The sequence below is a fragment of the Hibiscus syriacus genome, unplaced genomic scaffold, assembly GCF_006381635.1.
Source record: "Hibiscus syriacus cultivar Baekdansim isolate YM2019G1 unplaced genomic scaffold, ASM638163v2 tig00001478_pilon, whole genome shotgun sequence".
Lineage (NCBI taxonomy): Eukaryota > Viridiplantae > Streptophyta > Magnoliopsida > Malvales > Malvaceae > Hibiscus > Hibiscus syriacus.
In genome coordinates this window covers 1,474,808-1,500,725 of record NW_024061874.1, presented here as the reverse complement: position 1 = coordinate 1,500,725, position 25,918 = coordinate 1,474,808, and the positions used below count along the sequence as shown (strand labels likewise).

Sequence of the window (25,918 nt, the reverse complement as noted above, 5' to 3'; positions counted from 1 at the left end):
TCAGTATCTTTCCCCAACAAAAAAAATCCTTTTCTCATCCAATGTTAACCAAGCTTCAATACCTTTCCCGCACTTTCTTCGGGCAAAAAGAATGAGGTTCCTAAAATCATACCCGACTTCCCCAAATGGAGTAGTAACCCATTCCGGCTTTCCCCACCCCAAATCAATCTCGTAAATCCTAAAATTACACCAGCTTGTGAAGACCAAAATGTCTGGTTTTTCAAAGGAAAACATGGCTTCCAGCTGGTTAATTAAGTCCCCTATGGCTTCAAACCCTTGCTCCCCATGTAATGAATTCAAGAATTCATCATCCAAAGCTTCCACGGATTCTCGCATCAACCTGACCAACTCGAATAACTCAGTGCTGGTCTCGTCAGCAATATCTGCAATGCAACTTGCCCACCAGAACAGGTTTCCAATCGAATTATGTAATAAAGGAGGGTTCATTCTTGGCCTAAGGTCCACAGCTTTAACAACTATAGATGGTTTCGAGGATGCCAATATCGTCCACGATGCCGCAATAAAACATTTCCAGATAAAACCTGATAAAGTTTGAACCCCGAGATCGCATTTAGCAATGGCCCTTAGATCGTTTATGGATTCGGCATCGAACGTGAATCTCTTTGTAATGTAATTATTAGATTCAGGGAACCACAAGTTTTCCTTCGTTGACAAGTAATATTTTGGCACTTCATTTCGTGGTGGAAACACCTTGGATGCACTCAGCTAAACCATGAAACCCAACATTACGATAATGGGATCTTCGAGAGATTGTGCTCAAAACACTGCTAAAAATAGAACATGTTTGTGCATCAACCAATTTATGAGAAGCAGCGAACCCTATTGCTATCCCACCACAAGAGAAAATGGTGGCTTGGCACACAAAGGGGGCAAGATCACTTTTAAATTCCCTGGAGAAAGGAGGGCATGGAATCAATTTGTTCAATGATCTAAGCTCATGGTGCTTAAGGAACTCGGACAACCGACAACCGGCTCGAGCCGAAAAAAACGGAATGCCTCCATTGAAACTGTCGACGAATATGTTGTCTTTGATCCGACCAGAAATGGATAAAAGATGTTTAGGGTTTCTGAAGTGAGGTCTTTAGATGAGGCAAGAAAATGTTGGGACTGAATCCGGTTTCACTAATGGAGTAGAATAAGATATTTGTTGTGTAAATTTCGGAGGTAAGTTGATCAAAGAAGGTGAGGTTGAAAGGTTTCATGCCATGGATTTGTGTTGAAGATGGTTTGATGATTTCTCTTGCTAGAATTTCAACTTCGAAGTTCAACATTTTGCAAATTTGCTACAAGTTCTCTTTTAACACAGGTTCAGGAACTCACGATATCCATATATTAAAGCATGCAATGGCGTATATAGAAAACTTTTATTGGATGGACCAATATAAATATAAGAATTTTTTTGTATAATATTAAAATTAGCTCTAAATTTTTTAAATTTTATGATAAAAAATCATTAAATAAGGTTCCTTTTTACTCTAAAATGAAACATCGGAAGCCTAAATATTTTAGAAAAAAGGATTAAAGTGATTATTCGATTAAACATTAGAGACATTTTTGTCCTAAAATAAAATATTAAGAGCCAAAATACTAAAAAAATAGAATAAAGGCCAAAATTATCATTTTGATAAATGTTAGGACTAATTTTGACATTATACCTAAAAATTTATCTAACATAATTTGTATTTATTTTTTAATTTAAAAATATAATTAATATATAATTAAACTGAATTTGAAAATTTATCAACTAAACCGATATAATTTTTTAAACATAATTTATATATTTAATAAAATATTATATTGGAGCATGAGGTATGTCGTGGCCTAAGTAGGCTCACCCCTAAATACACATGTGTGACACGTGTATTCAGTTAATTAGCTAATACCTCTTTTGATCCTTGTAATATTGTTGAATTATTAGTTTGAGGAAAAGCCTTCTGCGCGTGTCCGTGAGTTGGAAACTGATATTCTAAATAATTTAAATGAAAATGTTAATAAAGTAATAAATTAACATAAAATAATAAAACTTAAAGAATCAATGACTTCCTTTAAGGGATTGTAGGAATTCAATAACATTAAAGTTAGTTAGACAGACGATCTTAAAATCGTCCATTTCCGCAAAAAGAAAAATATTTTCTTCCGTTTATCATGATTGTTAATAAATATCCACTGTTAAAAGTGAAGTATGGTTACTAATAATCATTGGTCCAGTGAAATGAGATACTAGGTCTTTTAAGAAAAGTCAAAGATTCGAATTTTAGCGTTTACGAATAGAGCAAACTGGGTTAAGAGGGTCGCTCTCGCCTCTACAATACTCGATCTAGATTAGTCTATTAATAGATCCGGATAGTAGTGATTAATTAAAAAAAAAAGTGAAGTATGGTTTTTCGCACAATCCCATCAACCTGATCATATAATTTCAATTGCAAAATAATTCGAAATATAGTTAAGTTATATTCACATATGATTTAAGATTTTATAATCTGAAATGATTTCAATCACATCGATCTTTAGAAAGTATGACAATTTTCTATTTTCATATTTTTCCTTTAGACTATTCCATAGAATAGGAGGATTTTTGACAGTCAAATTAATCCAAAAAACTACTCTGATTTTCCTTAATTTGGAATAAGGCAATTAGATGATTCGTGATAATAACATATTAAAAAATTATAAAATCTACAAGTATCAATAAGGGATAAAAATAATAATTTGGGAGATGGTAACTTTTTATTAATTATGTCATTATAAAGCCTGTAAATAATAAAAAGAGAATTTTTAGAATATTAAGTTATAAAAGAAAGAAAATCAAATTAGAGTAAATTAAAATATCTTAAAAATAAATCAATAATATAAAATCGAAAAATAATCAAATTAGGATAAAACTTAAAAAAGGAATGGGGAAATTAAAATATATTACAATGTATGAAGGAACAGGGGTAAAATTAAAATAACAAAAAAATGTAAATCTAATTTGAAAGAAATAAAATCGAAATTGACATAATTGACCCAATAAGTCAATTGGGTCAATTCGGATTTATTTTGTGATCTACGATAAATGTTAAATTACAGGGTAAACTCGCCACGTCCACATGACGGGTTCACTCAAATAACATTTTTTATTCAAACTCATCATGTCAACATATCAAATTCCAAATCACTATAATAAATGCCGTAGATCCTAAATTAATTTTGAAAATGGCATAATAGGTTTAATATTTTAACCCGCTTGATCTATTGGACCAATTTTACCAACGGAAACAAATACAAATAAACTAAATTCAACTTTCAAAGAAAAATTGGAAGGATTGGGGAAATAATTAGACCAAAACCATCAAAACAGGTGGATCCCTTAGGGATCTAGATGGAATCCTCAAGTTACCTATAAAAAGAAAAAATAAACTACATTTTTTCTACCTTCAAGATCCACTATCGATTTTCACTTAAAAACCTCAAGGAATGTTAGATTTAAGAAGATCTAATTAAAATTAGTTTTTTATCCATTAATTTTCTCTCATTTGATAAGGTTTCGAACGAACACAAGGTCGAGACAACCGAAACAATAAGTACACAAGTAAAAAAAGGAACATCTTTAAACAAAATTTCTTTTTTGTTTCTCATATTTTCATATTACAATACTTTAGGTGATTCGTCTTTTTTTTTATGTACATAAGAAAAGTACCTATTTATAAGCTTCAAAAACTCTCAAATCTAATATCTTTTACATTAATGTTAAATACGTTGACTAACAAAATAAATCTAAAAATAATAAATTGATCCTAAATTACCTAAACTAAATAATTGAAAGCCTATGGTTGAATTTAATTTTAAATAATTAATAAAATAATTAAAAATTCGTAATAAATTAAAACTCATGCATTGAACTCGTAATCAATTTTCTATATTGGTTGTTTTTATTAAGATAGTCATATCTTGAGTTCTGAATGTTAAATTGGAGCATTTCAAAATGTGTAAGAAAATTAACTAACAACTGGTCATATTTCAAGAAGAATCTTACCTGAAAAATGTTCGGATCTCATCTAAAAAACTATTACAAGTTAATTAGTGTCTTAGACTTAAAAATCAACTTCAACTTCTCATCCAAAATAAAATGTTTAAGCCTTGAAAAGGGGTATACCGAATAAAAATGGGCTAATATATAATATTTATGCATACTAAATATTAATAAGTATTTTCAAGAGTAAACTGTTAAAATATACTAGCCGTCAGGGTGGGTTGAAGGAGGGAAGTTATGTTGTAAGGTGGTTAAAAAATAGCGTGGTTGGTTAAATAAGTAACCGATTAAAATGTATACCGGTTATGTTATATCATTTAACTAAAAATATTATAAAATACAATAACATATTAGGTAGCGCTTATATAATAAAATAGGTTAATTACTTAATTTGTTATTACAACATATTAGGTAAACACCTAAAATGTTACCAAGGATAACATAACCGGTTAATTACTAGAAACATTATGAAGCACAATAACATATTAGGTAGCGCTTATATAACGTAATAGGTAGAGCTTATATAATAAAATACGTTAAATATTTAATTTGTTATTATAACATATTAGGTAAACGCCTAAAATGTTACAAAGGATAACATAACCGGTTAATTACTGGAAACATTATCAAGTACAATAATATATTAGGTAGCGCTTATATAACGTAATATGTAGCGCTTATATAATAAAATAGGTTAATTACTTAATTTGATATTACAACATATTAGGTAAACGCTTAGAATGTTACCAATGATAACATAACCAGTTCATTACTGGAAACATTATTAAGCATAATAACATATTAGGTAGCGCTTATGTAACAAAATAGGTAATTACTTACTTAATTTGTTATCAGTTATGATAAACTTATCTAAGGAATAAATGTTAACAAAATTTAAACTACTTATTACATTAAAAAACCTACCGGGTTTTTTGAAGGTTGTTAATAATGTAAAAGGTAAAAAAATAGGCGCTATCTATTACATTAAAATACGTACCGATTTTTTTGAAGGTTTCTAATAATATAAACGATAAAAAATAGTGCTACATATTACATTAAAATACCTACCGATTTTTTTAAGGTTGCTAATAATGTAAACGGTAAAAAACAAAATAGGCGTTGCCTATTACATTAAACTACCTACCGAATATGTTGAAAGTATCAATTCCATTTAAATAAGTATCGACACTTTTGGAATTTAAAATAAAATTAGTAATAGCGCCTATAAATTATTAATACTTTATAAAAATGTATTAATACTTTACAATATAACAGATAAAAATATGACAAAATCAGTTTCATTATGACAAAACCGGTAAATAGCTACTTGATATGTTGAAAGTATCGATATTTTATAAACAAATATCGATACTTTACAATATAACAGATAAAAATATGACAAAACCAATTTCATTATGACAAAACCGGTAAAGAGCTACCTAATATGTTGAAAGTATCGATCATTTTTATAAAAATGTATTGATACTTTACAATATAACATGTAAAAATATGACAAACAATTTATTATGACAAAACCGATAAAGAGTTACCTAATATGTTGAAAGTATTGATCCTTTTTATAAAAATATATCAATACTTTACAATATAACGGGTAAAAATATGACAAAACCAGTTTCATTATGACAAAACCGGTAAAGAGCTACCTGATATGTTGAAAGTATAAATACTTTTGGTACATGCATCGATACTTTGTTGAAAGTTATGTAATTTATTTTTCAAAAGTTTTTAATAGTGCTTTATGTTTTCTACCAATAATATTAATTTAATAATTTCATTTACACAAAAAATTATTTGATTGTTTAGATATTTTATAAAATATTATCTAGAATTTAAATTTAACAATTTTAATCAAATATAATAATAAATATGTAATATCTATGTTTATTATTTTTAATTTAATAATAATATATATAGTAACATAAAAATAAATCATTAGACGCGTATAATTACTAAATTAATATCTGAAAACTCATTCAAAATATAACCTTAAATTAATGTTTTCCACAATGAAATAAATATAGACACTTATATATATGTATCAATACTTACCGATAACCAAAGTTTACCGGTTACCAATTTTTTAATAGTTTTTCTTGTTTTCTACCTAAAACATTATTAGTCCGTCAACATAATAGATAGTGTTAAACCAAATTTATTAAATATCTTTTAATGTATTTGATAATGTCGTATATTAACCGTATATTAGTCTGTATTTCCTGAAACAACCCCGTTGAAGGAAGGGTGGATGGGGACATCTATCTTGTGAAGATTTCAGAATTATATATTTTAGATATTTTTATATTTTTATTAATAATTTATATTTATTTTTTTTAAAAATTTTATAAATTCGTCACTACTAAAAATTTTATAATTTCATTTCTCTTAATATAAAATTTTACTTCAGTCCATGTTGTCCTAGGTACACTAGGAACCAATTCTGATCCCAAAACAAGGCATTAAAATCCCTACCTACCTTCCATCTCAATCTACAAGCGTATCAATCCCTCACACCACAAATACTACATCGTAAATAGGAAGAGCTCGAAACCAAATTAGCACTGAAAAATACATATGCAGAAAATACTCCCGACCTTATTAAGGACTTTAGATGCGAGGCAACTACAGCGATGTATCGGTGAGAATACCTTACAAAGTAAAACCTACTAAAACTGGATATACCCCCAAAAACCAAGACTTCCCATTTCCTTGGGCAATATAACCTATCTCAATCCACCCAATGAATACAACTATTAACCGTATTCAAACCACACAAATAATTAGCCACTAACACAGTTGATTCATTAATCAAATTTTAGGGAAGCAGAAACAATGACATCAGATAAGTTTCTACAACATTATCAGAAATCAAGGGCTTTTTCATTTAAATAGTACCATATTTTAATTATTTTAATAAAATGAAACCCAAAAAATATTTATGAAAAATAACACCTATTTGTACCATGTAGCGTGTTCTGTTAGACATGTTTGTCAAAAGGCGCTGACAGGATGTGTCTTTACTTATGTGGGAAGAAGTCCTTGAAACGATCTTTTAAGTTTGGATCGAATTTCGATTTAAGTGTGAACTTATATATTTTAAGTCGCTCTTTAGAGTTAATTATATCAGATGTTTAAAATCGTCTGTTTAAAGATATGTTTGAAAATTCTTTTAAAAGATAAAAAAATATATGTTTTACTAAAGATTTAATTAGAAGAGTTCGAAAATCGATTACACATGCGGAAGAATGATCATCCTCACAACGCCTTAAAATAGTGACAAATCGATATATCTTAATAATAATGAAATTTATAAGTTAGAGCTAAAATTTAAAAGATTATCCAATTACTTAATGTCATCACTATTTTTTATGTGTAAACCCAAACAAATAATAATATATAAAACCAAAAATAAAGTTCGTTCCATTTACAAATAAAAATAAAATCAAACCCTATTAAAGTCCATTTTACAAATAGACTCGGTTACACTTTTAGCCCAAAAAAAATTATATACCTATATAAAAAACCCCATCAACAATTAATCCAACATCCAAACTTAACAGAGACCCAACCGGTCAGAAACCTTAGCCCTAAGTGTTGCAAGCTGCCGCCAATTTGTAGTCATTAGATGGAGGGTGATTTGATCCTACTCAAGCACCTACTGTTGTTTTCATTCTTTCATCTTTTCTCATAAGGATGAAAAAAAGAGGGAGCTTTTACTTATCCTACATCTCTTCACATATTCTTTGTTATACATATTTATGTTGTCATTCATATCATATTATGTCTCGATTACACATGAGGAAGGATGATCATCCTCACAACGCCTTAAGATAGTGACAAATCGATCTGTCTTAATAATGAAATTTATAAGTTAGAGCCAAAATTTAAAAGATTATCCAATTACTTAATGTCATCACTATTTTTATGTGTAAACCCAAACAAATAATATATATATATATATAAAACCAAAAATAAAGTTCGTTCCATTTACAAATTAAAATAAAATCAAACCCTAGTAAAGTCCATTTTACAAATAGACTCGGTTACACTTTTAGCCCAAAAAAATTTATATACCTATATAAAAAACCCCATCAACAATTAATCCAACATCCAAACTTAACAGAGACCCAACCGATCAGAAACCTTAGCCCTAAGTGTTGCAATCTGCCGCCAATTTGTAGTCATTAGATGGAGGGTGATTTGATCCTACTCAAGCACCTACTGTTGTTTTCATTCTTTCATCTTTTCTCATAAGGATGAAAAAAAGAGGAAACTTTTACTTATCCTGCATCTCTTCACATATTATTTGTTATACATATTTATGTTGTCATTCATATCATATTATGTCTTGATTATGTTTTGCATATCATGCATTCTCATGTCATTTGCATACTATAATATGCATCTTATGATAAAACTCATATTCTTATATCTTAACCCTTATATTATGCATATTACGTAAGTTACATGTTGATATGTTATGCATTCTATAAACCACATCCTTATATCAGACTTAGTTATGTCATACATAAATCATGTTTATACATCATTCACTTATGTTGCATTGCATTTGCATACTTAGCATAGGGGTGCATTAAGTTCCTTTTAGCTTCTTGTTAATTAGGTTGTTTACATTACTTTTAGGTACTTAACTACCTAATGACCTTCCTTGGCACCAAAACCATGTCAAATGCAAGTCACCTTCCTTGGCTGAACCTTCTCAAGACCCTTTGGTCACTCCAAAGGGCATGAGCATTCCAAGAGTCATATGCATTCACTTAGGTGCCTAAGGGGGGGATGAACACAACACATACGACCAAAGCATGGACCTTCATCAAAGGTTCATTCAACTGAGACAACATGCACAATGCATTTGGCTAAATTTCTTTCATACATGGTGTGTACATTCAAGGGACAAGGAAGTCAAACCATTATATATAAGGACCATGAATCTTCACTCAAGGGAAAATAAACCATCATATGCAAGGAACATGCATCTTTATTCAAAGGTAACTGAACCATCACAAGCAAGGAGAATGTATCATTCAAGGACAATCAAATCATACCAACAAGTTGCATCTTCAATAAAATCTTGAACATTCCACCAAGAGGATGAATCTTCATGTACATTCATTAAGGGCAAATTCATTCATTTACTTTGGTTCACACCTAGGTCAAATGGAACAATGTATTTCATCATTAGTCCTTTAAGCTCTATGAATAGCCAATGCCTTGGTTTTGTAAGGCACACCATTTTTCACATCAAATTAAAATTTGTGATATTTTCTCTCTTCAAGTTCTTACTTGAACTTTATCTACGTATCAAGACTTGTGCTTGTGGCATCACCCTTTTACTTTCCATTAATACTTGTGGGTCCAAGTCATTTGCTACCACCCAAACATTGAACTTATAAGGCTAGGGATTTTGCTCCTTATAGTACTGTTTCTACCTTGTTCTTGTTCATACTATCATCACCAATTTCCATTCTTTCTTAACCATCACCACACATTTACAAACATATAAAAAAACCAATCTAAATATTAATTTCTTTCTTCTATCTACTTTATATTCTAGCCTACCTAATCACCTTACATCCGCACACCTTAACCTTTCTATTTTAGCATATCTTACTTGCGGGTTTGCTTTCTATCTTCTTAGATCCTACAATCAAAGGTTGTTCGTATCCAACCATCATGCAAGGTGTGCAAGGTATCCCAGTTTCTATCATATGGTTATCAAAGCTTTGGTGGAAGAAAGCAAGTCCCTACATACAAAGCCCATATCAAGTAACAAATAAAAGAAAAGAAAAGAAAAGGTGAAAAGAAGTCTCCATCATAATCAAAAGGAGTCTAATCAATATAAAAGGAAAATTCAATAGAAAGAAAGCACAAAAACAAAGGTGAAAGCACAAAAAACAACATCAAACGTGAAGCCAATTCCAAGACCTTTGATTGTGGTGAAAGAGATGTTATAAGTGACTTGATCAGTAAAAAGCCCATATCTTCGTTTCTTTCTATTTCTAAACCTACCATTTCATTATATTTATTGGTTTCTTTTTCTATTCTAACCATATTTTCATCATACGCCTAAGTACATCTTGCCTAAGTCTTGAGTAAGTTCTTTTAAAGACTATACAAGAGAGAAAAGAGTGGAAAAAGGCCAATTTAAGCATGTAAGATCAGAAGGGGAAAGGTAAAAGCCAAGTTTTTTCCCACAGTGCAAACACGAGTGAAGAGTGACATCATTGTTTCTTTGGATAGACAAGTGAGGTTTTGAGAGAGTATTTTGGTACGGTCCTATTATCTTCTTATTTTTTTCATATTGTACTAACCATGTCTCAAGGGTCAGGAATTTCACATCAAGGAGAGACACCTAATCTCTAATCGCAAGCTATGATGAAGGAGATGTTAAGGCCTTTGCATGTTGGATATGGGGTTCATTTAAAGACGATGTGGTAAACTTTTATTTCCTTTAAGGTCTGGGTTTGATCTTAGGTAGCCGTAGGGTCGCTAAAAATTGTGAAGTTGGAAGGTCTAAGGTGGTTTAAGGGCATTTGGTTGCCTTATTTGATGTTTTTAACCTTGGATCTAGGTTTTGGGGCTTAAACCGAGTAAGTTAGGCTAGTTTGGATTCTGTTTGGTTTCTCCGGCCGTCGTGGATGGCAGTCGAAAGTAAAACGACCACCAAAACATGGTGGTCGACGTCTATTTTTCGGTTGGAGATATAGTTGATGGTTGAATGGGAAAAGAGGATTGAGAAGTTTCTCGAAATGGGAGGGGTAGTCATTTCGGTTTATGGTTAGTTTTTGCCTAAAGAAGATACAAATTAGTTTATATGGAAATATTTTTGGGTTAATTCCTCTTAGGAAACAATAACTCTAGCCTTTTTTACGCTTTGGTCCTATGATTTTCTCATCTTTTTAATCTTCAAATTTAGACATGTTTTATGTTCATTTTCATTTAATCACAATCATTATTATTATTTATTCAAATTACTTACTGTTGTTTTATTTTAATGCTTTTTAGTTACTTTTATAAAATATTACTAAAAACTCGATACGACCTTGCAGTGAGTCGTTTGGGCTATGACTAGCATTGTTGTGGCTCGAATAAAATTTATTATTTATTTCTAATTTACTAACCACTAACCCTTTAAAAATATTCGATTGATTTACGACCTTACGATGACTTTTCCTAGGGAACTATCACATTATTATGGTTCGGGTAATTTGAATTTCTAATTCCTCAAATATTCAAATTAATTTACGTCCTTACGATCATCTATCCTGGGGTACGATTTGTGTTTTTTATGGTATAGGTAAAAATTAAAGAAATCGACGCTAACCTTTATTCTTATTCGATCCTTAATTTTTTTAAGTATGTTTTTAGTCCTCAAATTCTTCAAGTTTTTTTACATTTAAGCTCTTTAATTTCCTATATTTGTATTTTATACTTTTAAATTTTTGTATTTATTTTTCTGTATTTATTTCAATTATTTTTTATTTTGTAAATTTTAAATTTAGTCACTAATAGAATACTTAGATTTTAAGTTTAGTCCCTAAATTTAGGTCTCTTTAGATTTAGTCCTTGAACTTTTTTAACATAGGTGAATATTCGATTTGGTCCTCACTTTTTCATGAGGTTCCATTTTGGTTGCTCAAACCAATAAATTCCTAAAATTGGTTAAGATTAATATTAGAACCTTCTAGGTTTAATTTCACTTAATCCTTTAATTTATGAGTATTTCTAATTTAGTCCTTGCTTTTGTCTAAGGTTCCATTTTAGTTATTCAATTAAAAAATTGGTTAAAATTTGTTAGGATTAATATTAGAGACTCTATTTTTTCCTTAATTTCATTTAGTCCCTTAATTTTGTTGAATTTGTTATTTGATCCTCGCATTTATGCCCTATGTTCTATTTTAATTATTTGATCCATAATTGATTAAAATTGGTTAAGATTAATATTAGAGACTCTATTTTAAACTTAATTTCACTTTAGTCCTTAAAATTAGGAGAATTTTTTATTTGGTCGTCACATTTATGCTGAGGTTTCATCTCAATTATTCAATCCATAATTGGTTAAAATTGGTTAGGATTAATCTTAGATCCTCCAATTTAGGCTTAATTTCACTTTAGTCCTAAAAATTAGGAGACTTTATAATTTTCTCCTTGCATTTTTGCCCGATTTTCCATCTTAATTATTCGATCCGTAATTGGTGAAAATAGGTTAGGATTAATATTAGAACCTCCATTTTAGGCTTAATTTCACTTTAGTCTTTAATTTAGGTGAATTATTGATTTGGTCCTCGTATTTATGCCCAAGATTTCATTTCAATTATTTGATCCATAATATATTAAACTTGGTTAGTATTAATAATTAGAGACCACATTTTAGGTTTATAACTTATAGGTCCTTTAAAATTCATAATTTAGCACTCTAGTTAGAGGGAAGCCTTAACCCGCTTAGTATAATTAGGCTTAATAACTTATCATTTGATTGCATGACTCGATTTCAAAATAAGACAATGTTCATTTATTAGGGGATTGATAGTGTATCTTCCATTTTTGTCAGGGGTGACAACTATTACTCCCCAAAGTAAATGAACATCCTTTTCAAAAGCTTGCATCATATTTTTCTAAAATTATCAAGGCAATGTTCATTTATTAGGATCAATAAAAAAATTTCTTCTTGAAATTTGCATACATAGTGAATTTTTAAATTAAATAAAACTCTAACTCAAAATTTCCAATTTTAAAATATACGATAATTTACCAGGTATTAATTTTTGGCATTGTAGGGGTCCTAATCTTTCTCCACGTAAAATTAACTATTGAAACCCAATTTCAGATTTCGCATATCAAAATTTGGTATTTTTAATAAAAAATATTTTATAAAAATTACCCGATTTTAGGTGTTCCTATCTCACATTAAAAATGATTGGTGATAACTCCAATCTTTTCATAAAAACATTCTTTTCAAAAACCACATTGTCGTAACTAATCAACTTTTTTCACCACGAAGGGTCGATTATTATAGCTTGGTGACTCTACGGGGATTTTTTTTCTGAAATAAAATAGAGAGTTGATCCATGAGTCGATTACCCTATATTTGAAATTTGGAAATTTTTGAGTTTGAATTTATTTAATTTATTATTCATAATGCTCTTTCAAATATTAAATATTTTTATATATGGTTATAATTTTCCTTGTTTGAACATATTTAGAATTCTTGGGTATCATAGCTCTATACCCGAGCTTTATCCCAGTTCACCTAATTAAGGGGAACACCATACCACTGAAGAATTTTGTTTTTCTTCGTGAAGGCTTGGTAAAGAACTGGAAAGCATTCTTTATGTCTATCAGGGTACTATTTTCCTTGACAGACATTTAGTGATGTGATCCCTTATATTGAATTTGATCCGCAAATCTGTAATGGATCAAAGTGAAAGTCTCTATATACCTTAGCAGGTTATAGGGACAGTTTGAGAACCTTTTTAGAAGCAAACGTCATATAGAGAATTTAATAAGCCCATCCCTCTAGAGCCATGTGGATACCCTAAGAGAACTAGAATGCATGAATTCTCTATATTTATGGTTTATTTACCAGTTGAATTTAATTACTTTTAATTTTTTTTAATTCATTTTCCTTTAATTGTTGTTTTAATTTTTCTAACTTGATTCCTTTTTTACTTTGTTGCTTGCTTTTTATGTTTTACTTTCTTTGCATAAACATGATATACCATAGGTGGTATTGATCCTTGAAATAGCTGATCACATTAGAATGTTCCTGAAATGGAAATTTCTTTTGAGGGGTTTGATAGAATTTCAGAGATCTACCCATGGTCAGAGTTAAAGCAACTTTATTCTAGAGATAGTCTCGTTGTGGGTGAAGGATCCGATCTACCAAAGAAGGTGTCACCAAGCATTAGACAAAATAATTGACCTAACTTGTGGTAGATTTGAGAAAAGTGGGATCAAAATGAGAGATGACTATTCCAGCGTTGAAAGTTCCAATTGGTGCTTCGATCATTCAAGCTATGGTAGAATACTGGAACTCTTTATATCGATGCTTCATTTTTGGTACGGTGTCACTAAGTATCAGACAAAACAATTGGCCTGATGATAACCCCATAAAAAGTCTATATTTCATGCCTTTTTACTTATGCTATTGGTTGTTTAAAAGATCATTTCATTGCATATAATTGCATTTACGCCCATGAAGTTGCATTTGGTGGTGATGTTTTGTTACAACGTTTTAATGATAAAACTGGTGTTACTCAAAGGGAAAGGTCATGGTTTTTCTGATGATGTGCACACATTTGAAGTTGAGGAGAAGTGGAGAAAAGCTAAAGTTGTATCATCCACATACCGATGCGGGTGACTCGATCCGATCCGAGGTGTCACATTAGGGCAACCGGATCGACCCACAGTAAAATCTTGGAAAAATTAAAATTTATTTTAAAACGTGTAAAATCATAAAATAATTTATAATTTAAAATACAAGTTCAGAAAACCATTCATATATTACAGACAGAACTAAAATCATACATGTTTCAAATTCGGATATAAAAACAGAATACCACCTACATGCCCCTAAACACATGCACCATACTCCGTAAAGAAAGTCGGTAAAACTCTTTTACTGATGTCGATAGTTGTATTGGTTCAATCTTTTTAACCTGACATAGTGAGTAACATAGTGATCTTGCATCACGAGGAGCCATTGTGAGGAATAACCAGTTCGACCCTATCCTTGGCCTTAGGGAGTTGCGAGCTGCACGGTTAGGTGAATTGTGACATCGTACGATCGTACGATCTGGGATTTTAGTTCTGTCTGTAATATATGAATGGTTTTCTGAACTTGTATTTTAAATTATAAATTGTGGGTGTTACAAAAGCTGAATGGGAGTTGGAGAAATGCTTGAGTAATATAGGAGTTGGTGTTACACCTCAGATTTGATCGGGTCACCCACATCAGTCTGTGGGTGTTACAAAAGCTGAATGGGAGTTGGAGAAATGCTACAACATCTTGGGTGCCATTTCTAGGTGCATAAAAAGATAAAAGGAAGAAGTTATTTTGCTGCCAAGCTATCCAACCCCATATGAATTTACTGCTAGCTATCTGTGTGAGCCCTACCTGTTAGCCATGCCTACCGTTCATGTGAAGGGAATGATCACTTAAGGTAAAAAAGGAATTTAGGGAACAAAACCCTATATAACGCTTAGTATAAATAGAAAAGATACCCTAAAATTAAGGAAAACCTTTTAGAGGGTATGATCTAAGAGAAAAAAAAGAGGTGGCAGCATACATTTCCTTTATTTTTCTTTATTTTCTTCATCCTTCGTGGTTTCCTTCATAGCCAAGCTCAAGGGGATAGAAAGCTAGGCCTTTGAGAGAAGTTATTTTTTCTAAGCAGTTTGAGGAACCAATTCAAGCTCACGATAACTCACGTGTTTGGAAGTTTCCTTCTCTTATTGTTTTTTTCATTTGTATTCTCTTTGTGGGCTTGTAATGGAATGAATGATGATGATAGATGATCTTAACCCTGCCATGAACTAACTTATTTGGCGCATGTTTTCTTTGGATGATTATGATTTGTTTTGAATGAATGATTTATGTTTTCCATGTTTAAATGTTGATTTGTTCATTATATAAATGCTTAGAATTGTAAGAGCTTTTGAGAGTTAGCTATTTTATATGCTAGATGCTTAATATTGAGAGATTTAGGCAATATTGATGTGAATAATGGGGTTGATCTAGGAAGAAAGACTCTAACCCATCTTAGAGATAAGGAGAAGGTTTCAATGACTAAAAGGTGTAGGACTTAGTCGATAATACTATTTTGCAGTTTACGCTGAGAGGTATTACCGCAAAATTCTTACTACCATGTTCCTTACTAGTGATAGCCTAGGAATACTTTAGTAAACCCTATTAAGCAGCGTACTTATGGAAGATGGAAACCATTTTAGAGACAAGGCATAGGATTCCTTAGTAAACCTAGCCACTTATTCTACTTGTAGCTTGTTGTGAGAGGTTGTCAAGTTGTCTTAACTCATACTCCATTGCTAAACTTCATTTCACCATAGCATTCTTTACTGTTTGTCCCACCTTTTCACCCAAAACTTCTTTATTTTTCCATAGTATTTCCTCTCTCATTATACATGTTACTTTGCCACAACATTCATACTTAATTTTTCATACCATTTTATACTTTACTAGTTATAATTCAATTCATAAACTTTACTCTAAGTCCTTCCAATCTCTGTGGAGATGATACTTACTCACTACTATATTACTTGTTTCATTGTGTATACTTATACAATTTTGTGTGATATAACATAGTACATTCACACACACAATAAATTTTTGGCGATGTTGTCGGGAATTGGTAGTTGATGATTTTAAGTTTAGTTGTTACACTTTTTATTCTTTGTTTTTGAATAGACTAACTTGTAATTTTTGTTTAACTTTTTTTAGGTTGTGTTGTTGCATGACCCGTAGAGGTCAGCATGTTGAGGATCTTGAAAATCCTAATGCTGCAACAAATACCAATAAAGGAATTATTTATTGTCCAAGTGCCCTTAGAGATCATTTAACTCCTATCTTGGATGATCTTAACCCTAGTATTGTAGCTCCCAAGATTCATTCAACCCACTTTGAGCTTAAACCTTTGATTTTCAACATATTAAAATCAATTGGACAATTTGGTGTTGCGTCTCACAAAGGTGCAAGGTAACATATTCATACATTCTTGGAGGTTTGTGATTCATTTAGCCAACAAGATATGCAAGAAGATGTGTTGAAGCTTAAGCTATTTCCTTATTCATTGCATGACCGAGCGAGGGATTGGCTTAGTGGAGTTCCATCTTACTTAATGAAATCTTGGTCTGACTTGTGTAAAAGCTTTTTGTTACGGTATAATCCGCCCAACATGAACACCCAACTAAGGAATGACATAGCATCCTTTTGTCAAGCTGATGAAGAGTCAATGTTTGAGTGTTGGGATTGATATAAGGGATTGCTTTGGAAGTATACAAACCATGGATTCCACGATTGGACGCAAGTGTTGATGTTCTATAATGGTGTAAACGCTCCCATGAGGATGATGTTAGATACTTCATAAAACGACACTCTACTAGACAAGTCACGTGAAGAAGCCTTTGATATCCTTGATAGGATAGCAAACAATGACTATCAATTGCCTTCTTAAAGGATAAAAACATAGAGAAAGGCTAAAGGTACATTTGAGCTGGATGCTAAGGATTCTGTTTCATCTCAATTGTCGACAATCACCAACAAGTTGAAGAATATCCAATGTCCTAGTAAGGTGAAGGAAGTAAAGGTGGCAAGTTCTGCATGTGTATTATGTCGTGGCAATCATCATGTGAATGAATGACTTGACAACCATGAGTCTGTCAACTACGTGGGAAACTTCAATAGGAATACCAACAACAACCCTGGATGGAGTCGACATCCAAAATTCTCATAGGGGAATCAAGGAAATAACAATGCAAGTAGTTCCACATGATAATATAATATGGATGAACCCCCATGTTTTTTGTAGAATATGCCGTGAATAAATACCAACAAGGGTTCAATATCTTTGTCAAATACAAATTCTAGGTGATAAATCACTGATCCAACTTTTTTTTAATCTTATAAGGTCTAATAAATCTCAAACTCCACTTCTATTTAATTCCAAACCGTAGTACTTTTTTCCAAGGTGGTAATTTAAGAAATACTTCTTTATGACCTTCATGGTATTCAATCTCTTTTCCTTTCAAGTCTGCGCAAGACTTGTCAATTAGTAAATATCTTAAGATTACCTTAATGATATTTTCCCATTACAAGGTCCATTGTAACTAGTTCATATTCCTACTAAGGGACAAACATCATATTAAAATAATTTAGAAGGTACTTGATGTTTTACTTTAACTCACTGACATGTCATCCATTTAGACACAAGCTCGATGATAACTTTATTCATTCATATTTATAAACCCTTCCTCGATAATATAAACATTCTTCAGACTTAACCTTAAAGTATTTAGTTTCACCTTTTTCTTCTTGTTCTATATTTGACAAGCAAGACAATTTTCATCTTTTCTCTGATGACCCTTTATTTTATTTAGCAAATAGGCTTTAAATTTAATTTTACAATTAAAACATCATCTTTCTTTAAAGACAATCATGTATTCAAAACTCATAGAATATAAATGTATTTCAGTTTTATCATATCAACCACCACATTAGCCTTTCCTATTTGCAGTTGATAAGCATGTCATCATTCTTTAAGGAATTCAATCCATTTCCTTTTCTTTTCACTCCTTTGAGTCAGAACACACTTTTAACTTTTGGGATCCGTATAGATATAGCATCACTCACCATATAGATAGTGGTGTTATATCAACAAAGTAAACACAACTATTTCCAACTCGAGATAGTGCATCAGATAATTTCTTTCATGATTATATAGTCTCTTTGAAGCATAAACCAAGACTTTTACTCTTGTACAAACACACATCCCAAACCATTATGATACACTTTACTATTATTCACATAATCTTTTCTAGATTCTAATTATACTGACCTTGTGGCTTATGTCAATATTCTTTTTAATATATCCAAGTTTTCTTAGCAGTTAACAATCTATATGAATAAGACGTCTTTCCTCAATAGTTTGTTTAGAGGGAATATAATCATCGAAAAGTTATTTATGAACCTTTGATAGTAAGTAAAAAATCCCAAGAAACTTTGAAATTTAAAACATTCTTTCAAATTTATCATTTGACTATATCTCGTGCTTCCTTGATATATATTTTTATCCCCTTAGCTAAGTCCACGTGGCCAAGGAATACAACCTTAGACAACCAATATTTACACTTGGTCAACTTAGCATGCAATTTTTCTTTTGAAGAGTTTGAAGAGTTGTACAAAAACAAACATCGTTTTCTTCTCTGGTCTTACAATAAATCACAATAAAATCAATGTACATTACCAATAATTAATCTAAATATAACAAAAATACTCTGTTTATCCAATCTATAAGTGTAGCATGAACATTCGTTAAACCAAACGACATTATCGCAAACTCGTAGTGTTCATATCAAATTCTAAAAAACTGTCTTAGGAAGATTTTCTTCCTCATCTTTAACTAATAATATCCCAATAGGAGATCCGACTTGGGAGACACCAATGCACCTTTTAATTGGTCCAAAAGATTATCAATCCTTGGAAGATAATATTTAACGGAAGATAATCCATACATAATTTCATAAACTCATTTTTTTTACAATAACACTAGTGCATCCCATATGATACACTTAGTCTTGTAAATCCTCGATCTTAACAATTTTACTACCTATACCTTTAATTTTATTAGCTCAGTTGGAGCCATTCGATACAACTATAAAAATAAATGCAATACCTGATACCATCTTATTTCAATTTCTACATCTCAATCTAGAGGCAATCTAGTTAACTTCTGCATATACACATTTGGATACCCTCGACTAGTTGGAATATCTTCCAACTTAACTAAGAAAGTTTGAGTATCCACCTACTTTACTAAGAAGGTTTAACAACCTATTAGCAATAACTTTATAGCAATTGATACAAAAAGCACATTAGAAAACAAATTTACTCTCCATCCCTAACACAAATATCTCAAAACTTTTTGAGCTCTATAAAATTCAATCACTCTAAGCGATAATTCATTGTAACATGGTAGGGGTAATTAATCCATTCCAAAAATTACCTTCGAAAAATAATTCTATCAAGCCTATTATAAATTAACACATTGAATCCTTACCAGGGAATTATTGTCTACAAATACGATTTACCCTCGCACTCTAACCAAAAAGGTTAATCGCATACATATCACTTAGAATCGATTGTAGAAGAATGTTTCATTTTTCTATCAATACTCTATTTATGCATAAATGAGGTTTTCCTTCCTCCAACATTGACACTTCCTATTGTGCCAATACATCATCTTACTAGACTAAACAATAGAATGATTGTTAACATAATTACTATCACTATTAGTATATATTTGAGCCTCCTGTTCGATCATGTACTTTAAACCCTTGAATATACACATATTTTTCATTCACTTCTATAAGTATGGAGTGGCATCAATCAAACCATATAATCACCAAATCAGTAACAACGACATCCAAGTGTCATGTATACACTTTTTAACTAAAAAACAAGCTCAGTTTAGTCTTACAATTAGCTAAACATGTATCTCTGATACCATTAAATGTAACACCTATAACCCGTATACATAAACCAATACAAGTTACAGATGTCACATAAGTAATTCAAAACATATCTTTAATTGAATTGAGCAAAATTTTGTTTCATTCAAACATCTCAAGTTTCATAACTTGAACAATTATTATAAAATAATTATTCAGAGAAAAATCAAAATATAGTATTGTTGGTTACCAATTCAAAACCAGTTTCGAGCAGTGATATACAATTTTGTTCTATTTTCATAAAATAAATAAGACTGTCTAACACATTTGATTTAAAACCCAAATTAATTTTTGCTAAGCATAGTTTAATATCATAATATTTATTCATACTATTAATTATATTTAATACTAGCTATATTAAGAAATTGTAGACATTTCATTCTCGTATACATGTCAGCTAAGACTTTTACAACACAGTAAGATGTCATTATTGTTACCTGTAAATATTTCCTTGGTGGTTGATACTAAACTCAACTCCTTACTCATTTTCTTCCTTTTTCCTACGTGTGAAAATCATCACACGTTAATTATAAACTTAGTAAGGCAATCATATAAATATTAAAAGCAATGGAACATATAATTATAAATGAGTAATAATAATCAATGCAATGTGATCACTTTACCTGCATTCCAACCATGTTACCATAAATTAATATGATATAACCAGATATAAAGTTTCTTACCAATATACTTGGCATTTATCCCATAAGATCGTAAACTTATTTGCTTGTTTATCATTTATTAACCAATAAACCATATCCCAATTTAAACCCTGAGTACCTTGGGGAATCGAGTCAAATATATGCAACGTAGTGCTTACACATAAGGTCGTGCCCACCATATGCACCGAAGTGCATTACTTATAAGGTCGTGCCAACCATATGCACTTAGTACCCTTACACACTATAGTGATACACTAAAATATAAATTAGTGGTAATCCGATTATGCAGGTACTAGACTCTATGGCATGCCAATTACAACTTGTCCCCCAATGACTTACTTGAGCATGTAGTCTATTTATTTTTCCATCAATGACAAAGTATATTATCATAATTTAACATTGGGTAGTTAAAACTCGAAATATCATTCATGACAAATATCATATATGTTCATGATAAACATCATATGTAACGATCAATGATTAATGCATTTTATAATCAAATTTTTACATATTTAGAATATGTCAAATATATGATATATGACATAAATATCATACCAATATAAATAAGGTATACTTATTGCAAGTCCTACCCAATGATGTATATAAAACATCCATGTATAATGTTATGTATGCATTGCACTCATTTTGACATTATATACAAGTCAAAATGTAAGCCGCACATAACATTTTGGAAGTCATTCCTTACCATAGTAACTCCTTCACTGGCTCATCATAAGCCAAAGTTTGTTCGATAACATAAGTACAATTTAAATCTTCACTCACTTGGTTTCCTTAGCTTGCAAAATTCCCTTAGGATTTCATATTTTGGAAGTCACTCCTTACCTTAGCTTTGATATCGCTTGATTTTAATTTCAAGCACACAGTCTAAATAGACATCATTACCAAACATATACAAATTTAAACCAAATGTTAGAATCTTACTTAGGCATACTTTGGAAAATAAATTCCTAACAATTTTTCTGATGATTATTCGATATAATTTCCATGTCACAACATATATTTTAATCTTAATACTTGTAATAAATCACACTAGTTCATCCTAACTTCACAAAATATTTTCACTTAAGCTCCCAACCTTTCCATATTTGTGATTTAAACCTCAACTATTACAAGTTTTCCAAAATAATCCAATTTCACATCCTAAATTCAATTTCAACACTTAAACATTAATTTCCAGCATAATACATTAACTATTGAACAATTAAAAAATAACCCATAACTTTTCCTAAATTTCAATTAAGTCCCCTAACTTTTATAAAATTATAAAATGGTCCTCAAATTTTTATAAGCTTGTAGAATACATGCTACATCATTTCCCGCCCCTACCTAATTTTTCCATAAATTTTCTCATCCTCTACAGTCAAGGTCGAATGTTTTGTATGTGCAAGATTAGGGTTTTCATGATTTTACTCTATTTTAATTTGACTCAAGCATGAAATCAACTTTGATTCAACATTATAAAATCTATACAATCAAATCACTAACTTAATTTCATCGAAATACATCTTTCTCCCAAGATTAGGGTTAGGTCGAAACTTCATATGCTCATATGATCATGTACAAGTGACTTTAATCATCAATCATGCTCAAAAATGATTCTGCAACCTCAATAAACTCAAAATCATTAATCAATTTCATAAACCCTAATATGAAAATAAACACTATAATTTGGGATATTTGAATACAAACTAAATTAGCAAACAATAGTGGTACCAAATGATAACATTTTTTGAATAGAACAATTTTCTATTTTACGGCATGATCCAAAATCCAAAGAAAATTGCTCAAAATGAAAAATAAAAATTATCTTACCTTATTCATGGGGAGTACGAAATGTTGGCTGAAAATGGCTAAGTTTTCATGAAATTTATAATGAATTTCATGTTAATTTAACCTTTATTTAATCTTAAATGAATAAATTATTCATTCAATGAAAAATATACATTTTACCAACAATGCAACTTGTTATTTACAATAATACCAAGCCAGATAACCTTATCATCTTTCCAAAGTCAAAGAGGAACATAATATATTACCCTTTTCCAATTTTACCAAGCAACTTTCCAAGATTTGCAATCTTGCCACTTTGATCCAACAATCCAAATTAAACATGGAAATAAATCTTCAAATCCAATGATCTATATTATTTTCAATCATTATAAAACGTGGAAATAATATTTCTAATCTTAATTTATCATCCTTCAAATTTTCCTGAAATTTATATTCAATTTGATTTACTTAATTTTTACCATACTTTAACACTTTCTATTTTTAACATAATTTCTATATTAAGAATTTGATTTCAATAAAACCCCACTCTAAAGAGTAAACTATCCATTTATGGAATAAAAATTCTTTTTGGTAAAATTACCACTTAAGTCCCTAAACTTTTCCTAATTTTTTACTTTGGCTATCAAACTTTCAAAATTTATATTTTAGTCACTAAAAAAACATTAGGGGTATTACAGTAGCAAAATGCACAGTGGATTGGAGATTTTAAAGAAATCCTTTATGAATCTCTTATAGAAACCTGCATGTCCCAAAAAATTTTGAATGCCTTTCACTATGGTGTAGGAATGTAACTTCTCAATCACTTCAATATTTTCTTTGGCCATCTCTATCCATTTTTTTTTTGAAATTTTATGACCTAAAACAATCCCTTCAGTCACCATGAAGTGACACTTTTCCCAAGTCAATTTTTTCACACCTTTTTAGCGTCTTTTCTATATTACTCAAGCATGAGTTGAAGTCATCTTTGGTGATGAAAAGTTATCCTTGGTGATGAAAAGTCATCCGTGAAGCTATTTTTCTACCGTGTTAGAGAAAATGGCCAACATACACCATTGTAAAGTCCAAAGGGCATCCTCCTAAAGGCGTAAGTACCATAGGGGCACGTGAAGGTTGTTTTCTCTTGGTCCTATAGTGTTTTAGGGATCTAGTTGTACCAAGAATATCCATAGAGAAAGAAATAAAAGTTTTTTCCCACCAATTGATCTAACATTTGATCGATGAATGAGATGGGAAAATGGTCATTCTTGGTTGCTTTGTTGAGCTTTCGATACTCCATTCAAATCCTCCACCCCGTGATGATTCTTGCAGGTAAAAGTTCATTATCCTCATTGCTCACCACAATCATGCCTCTTTTCTTGGGTACAATTTGAGTTGGGCTAACCCATAAACTTTTAGATACTGTTTAGATAATTCCAGCTACATAATTTATACCCTTTAAGTCAGCTATAGTCCAACGTAAAGCTTTTTTATGTTGGGATAACACATTTATCAAGATACGTTATTGTTTAGGCTTCATACTAGAAGACATTATCATAGGCAGAGTTTCATTCCTACCCAAATATCACAGGCAAATTTTTATTCCTACCCAAATATCACGGGCAAATTTTTATTGCTACCCAGATAAGCATATTTAAAATGTGATTGCAAAAGTATTAACTTTAAAGTGGGTGCATGCTCAATTGAGGGTTTTTAAGAATAAATTCAGAAAAATCTAAAGGTTCAAATTACGTACATGGTCTAGCTTTGAGTAGATTAGACTCTTGCACCTCCATTGGTAGCTCTTTGTTTCCATCTTCATTGAGGCTTCAAATAGTCCTCAATATGTAAAACATTATTGTAGCAAAATTTTACAACTTCATTTTCTAGTATATAATCAATTTCTAGAACACATTGACGCTCCTCATAATCATCTATAGGTTTGAGGGTGTTGAGACATTGATGATTACACTTTTATCAGTAACTCTCATGGTGAATTCACTATTTTCAAAGTCTATTAAATTCGACCTATGGCTAGAAATGGTTGCCCCAAAATGATAGGCACGTTGTCATTATCTTCACAATCAAGGATGAGGAATTACCTAGGAAAAAAACTTGGCCAACTTCACCATTACATCTTCAATTCTTCCATCAAGTCAAACATGAGATCAGTCGACCATTTAAAAAATAGCGACGATAGGTATCACATTTCCCATACCAAGATTCATAAACACTAATTTGGGCATTAAATTTACACTAAACCTATGATCACATAGGGCTCTCTCCATGTAATTATCGCCTATAGAGTGAGTAATGAGAAAGCTTCCAGGATCTTTTCTCTTTGGTGGAAGTTTGCTCAGCACAAAATAACACTCTTTTGTTATAGCAATAGTTTCATACTTCTCAATCTTCCTTTTCTTTATAACAATATCCTTCAGGAACTTCACATATATGAGCATTTGATCAATGGCCTCTAGAAATGGAACATTGATATACAGATGGTCAAGGATGTCAACAAATTTCATGAACTAAAGGTCTTGATTTTTCTTCTTAAATATTTGAGGAAAGGGTGGTGGGGATCTGACTTATTCTTTTACATGGAAGGGTTCTATCTTTTGTTGTAGCAATCTTTTATCTTCCATTATTAGGTTCACTTGTCGATCCTTTATTCTTATCCTTATCCAAATGTACATCTTCTTGTAACTGAAGTTCCTCTTACATAATCTTGGGGTTTGGGCCATCTATTTTCTTTTCCCATAACTTATCTTCTTGGTTAGGTTGGGTGCCACTCCTTAAAGTGAGTTCACTACACTCCTTGACATGAGCCTTAGTGACTTCAGTGTCACTAGGTAAACTATCTTGTGGGCGTATACATAATTCTTGAGCAATTTCACGTACTTGGCTCTCCAAAGCTCTCAAGGACGAACTATGACTTTACAATAATGATCATTGTCTTTTAATGGATGCGGTGTGGTCTTGTAATAGAGCCTTCGTGGTCACAATAAAGTCTTGGAGAGTAGCTTCTAAAGAGTTGGTATTTGATGAAGATGTTGACCCCTTGTTGGTATTTTTCCACGATATATTTTGTTGAAAACCTGGGGGTTTAGTCAGATTTTGCTATTTATTTGAGTTGTTGGCATTGTGGGTTCCTTGA

At 31.1% G+C, this 25,918-nt stretch overlaps 1 protein-coding gene across 1 annotated transcript; it reads right to left on the bottom strand.

Annotated features, from left to right (window-relative positions):
- Nucleotides 1-25,289, bottom strand: LOC120127881 (vinorine synthase-like). Its single transcript, XM_039145696.1, has 2 exons — nucleotides 25,020-25,289; nucleotides 1-726 (listed from the first exon to the last, which is right to left on the bottom strand). The coding sequence occupies exons 1-2, from the start codon at nucleotides 25,287-25,289 to the stop codon at nucleotides 1-3; spliced, it is 996 nt and encodes a 331-aa protein (XP_039001627.1).
- Nucleotides 25,290-25,918: the final 629 nt, after the last annotated feature.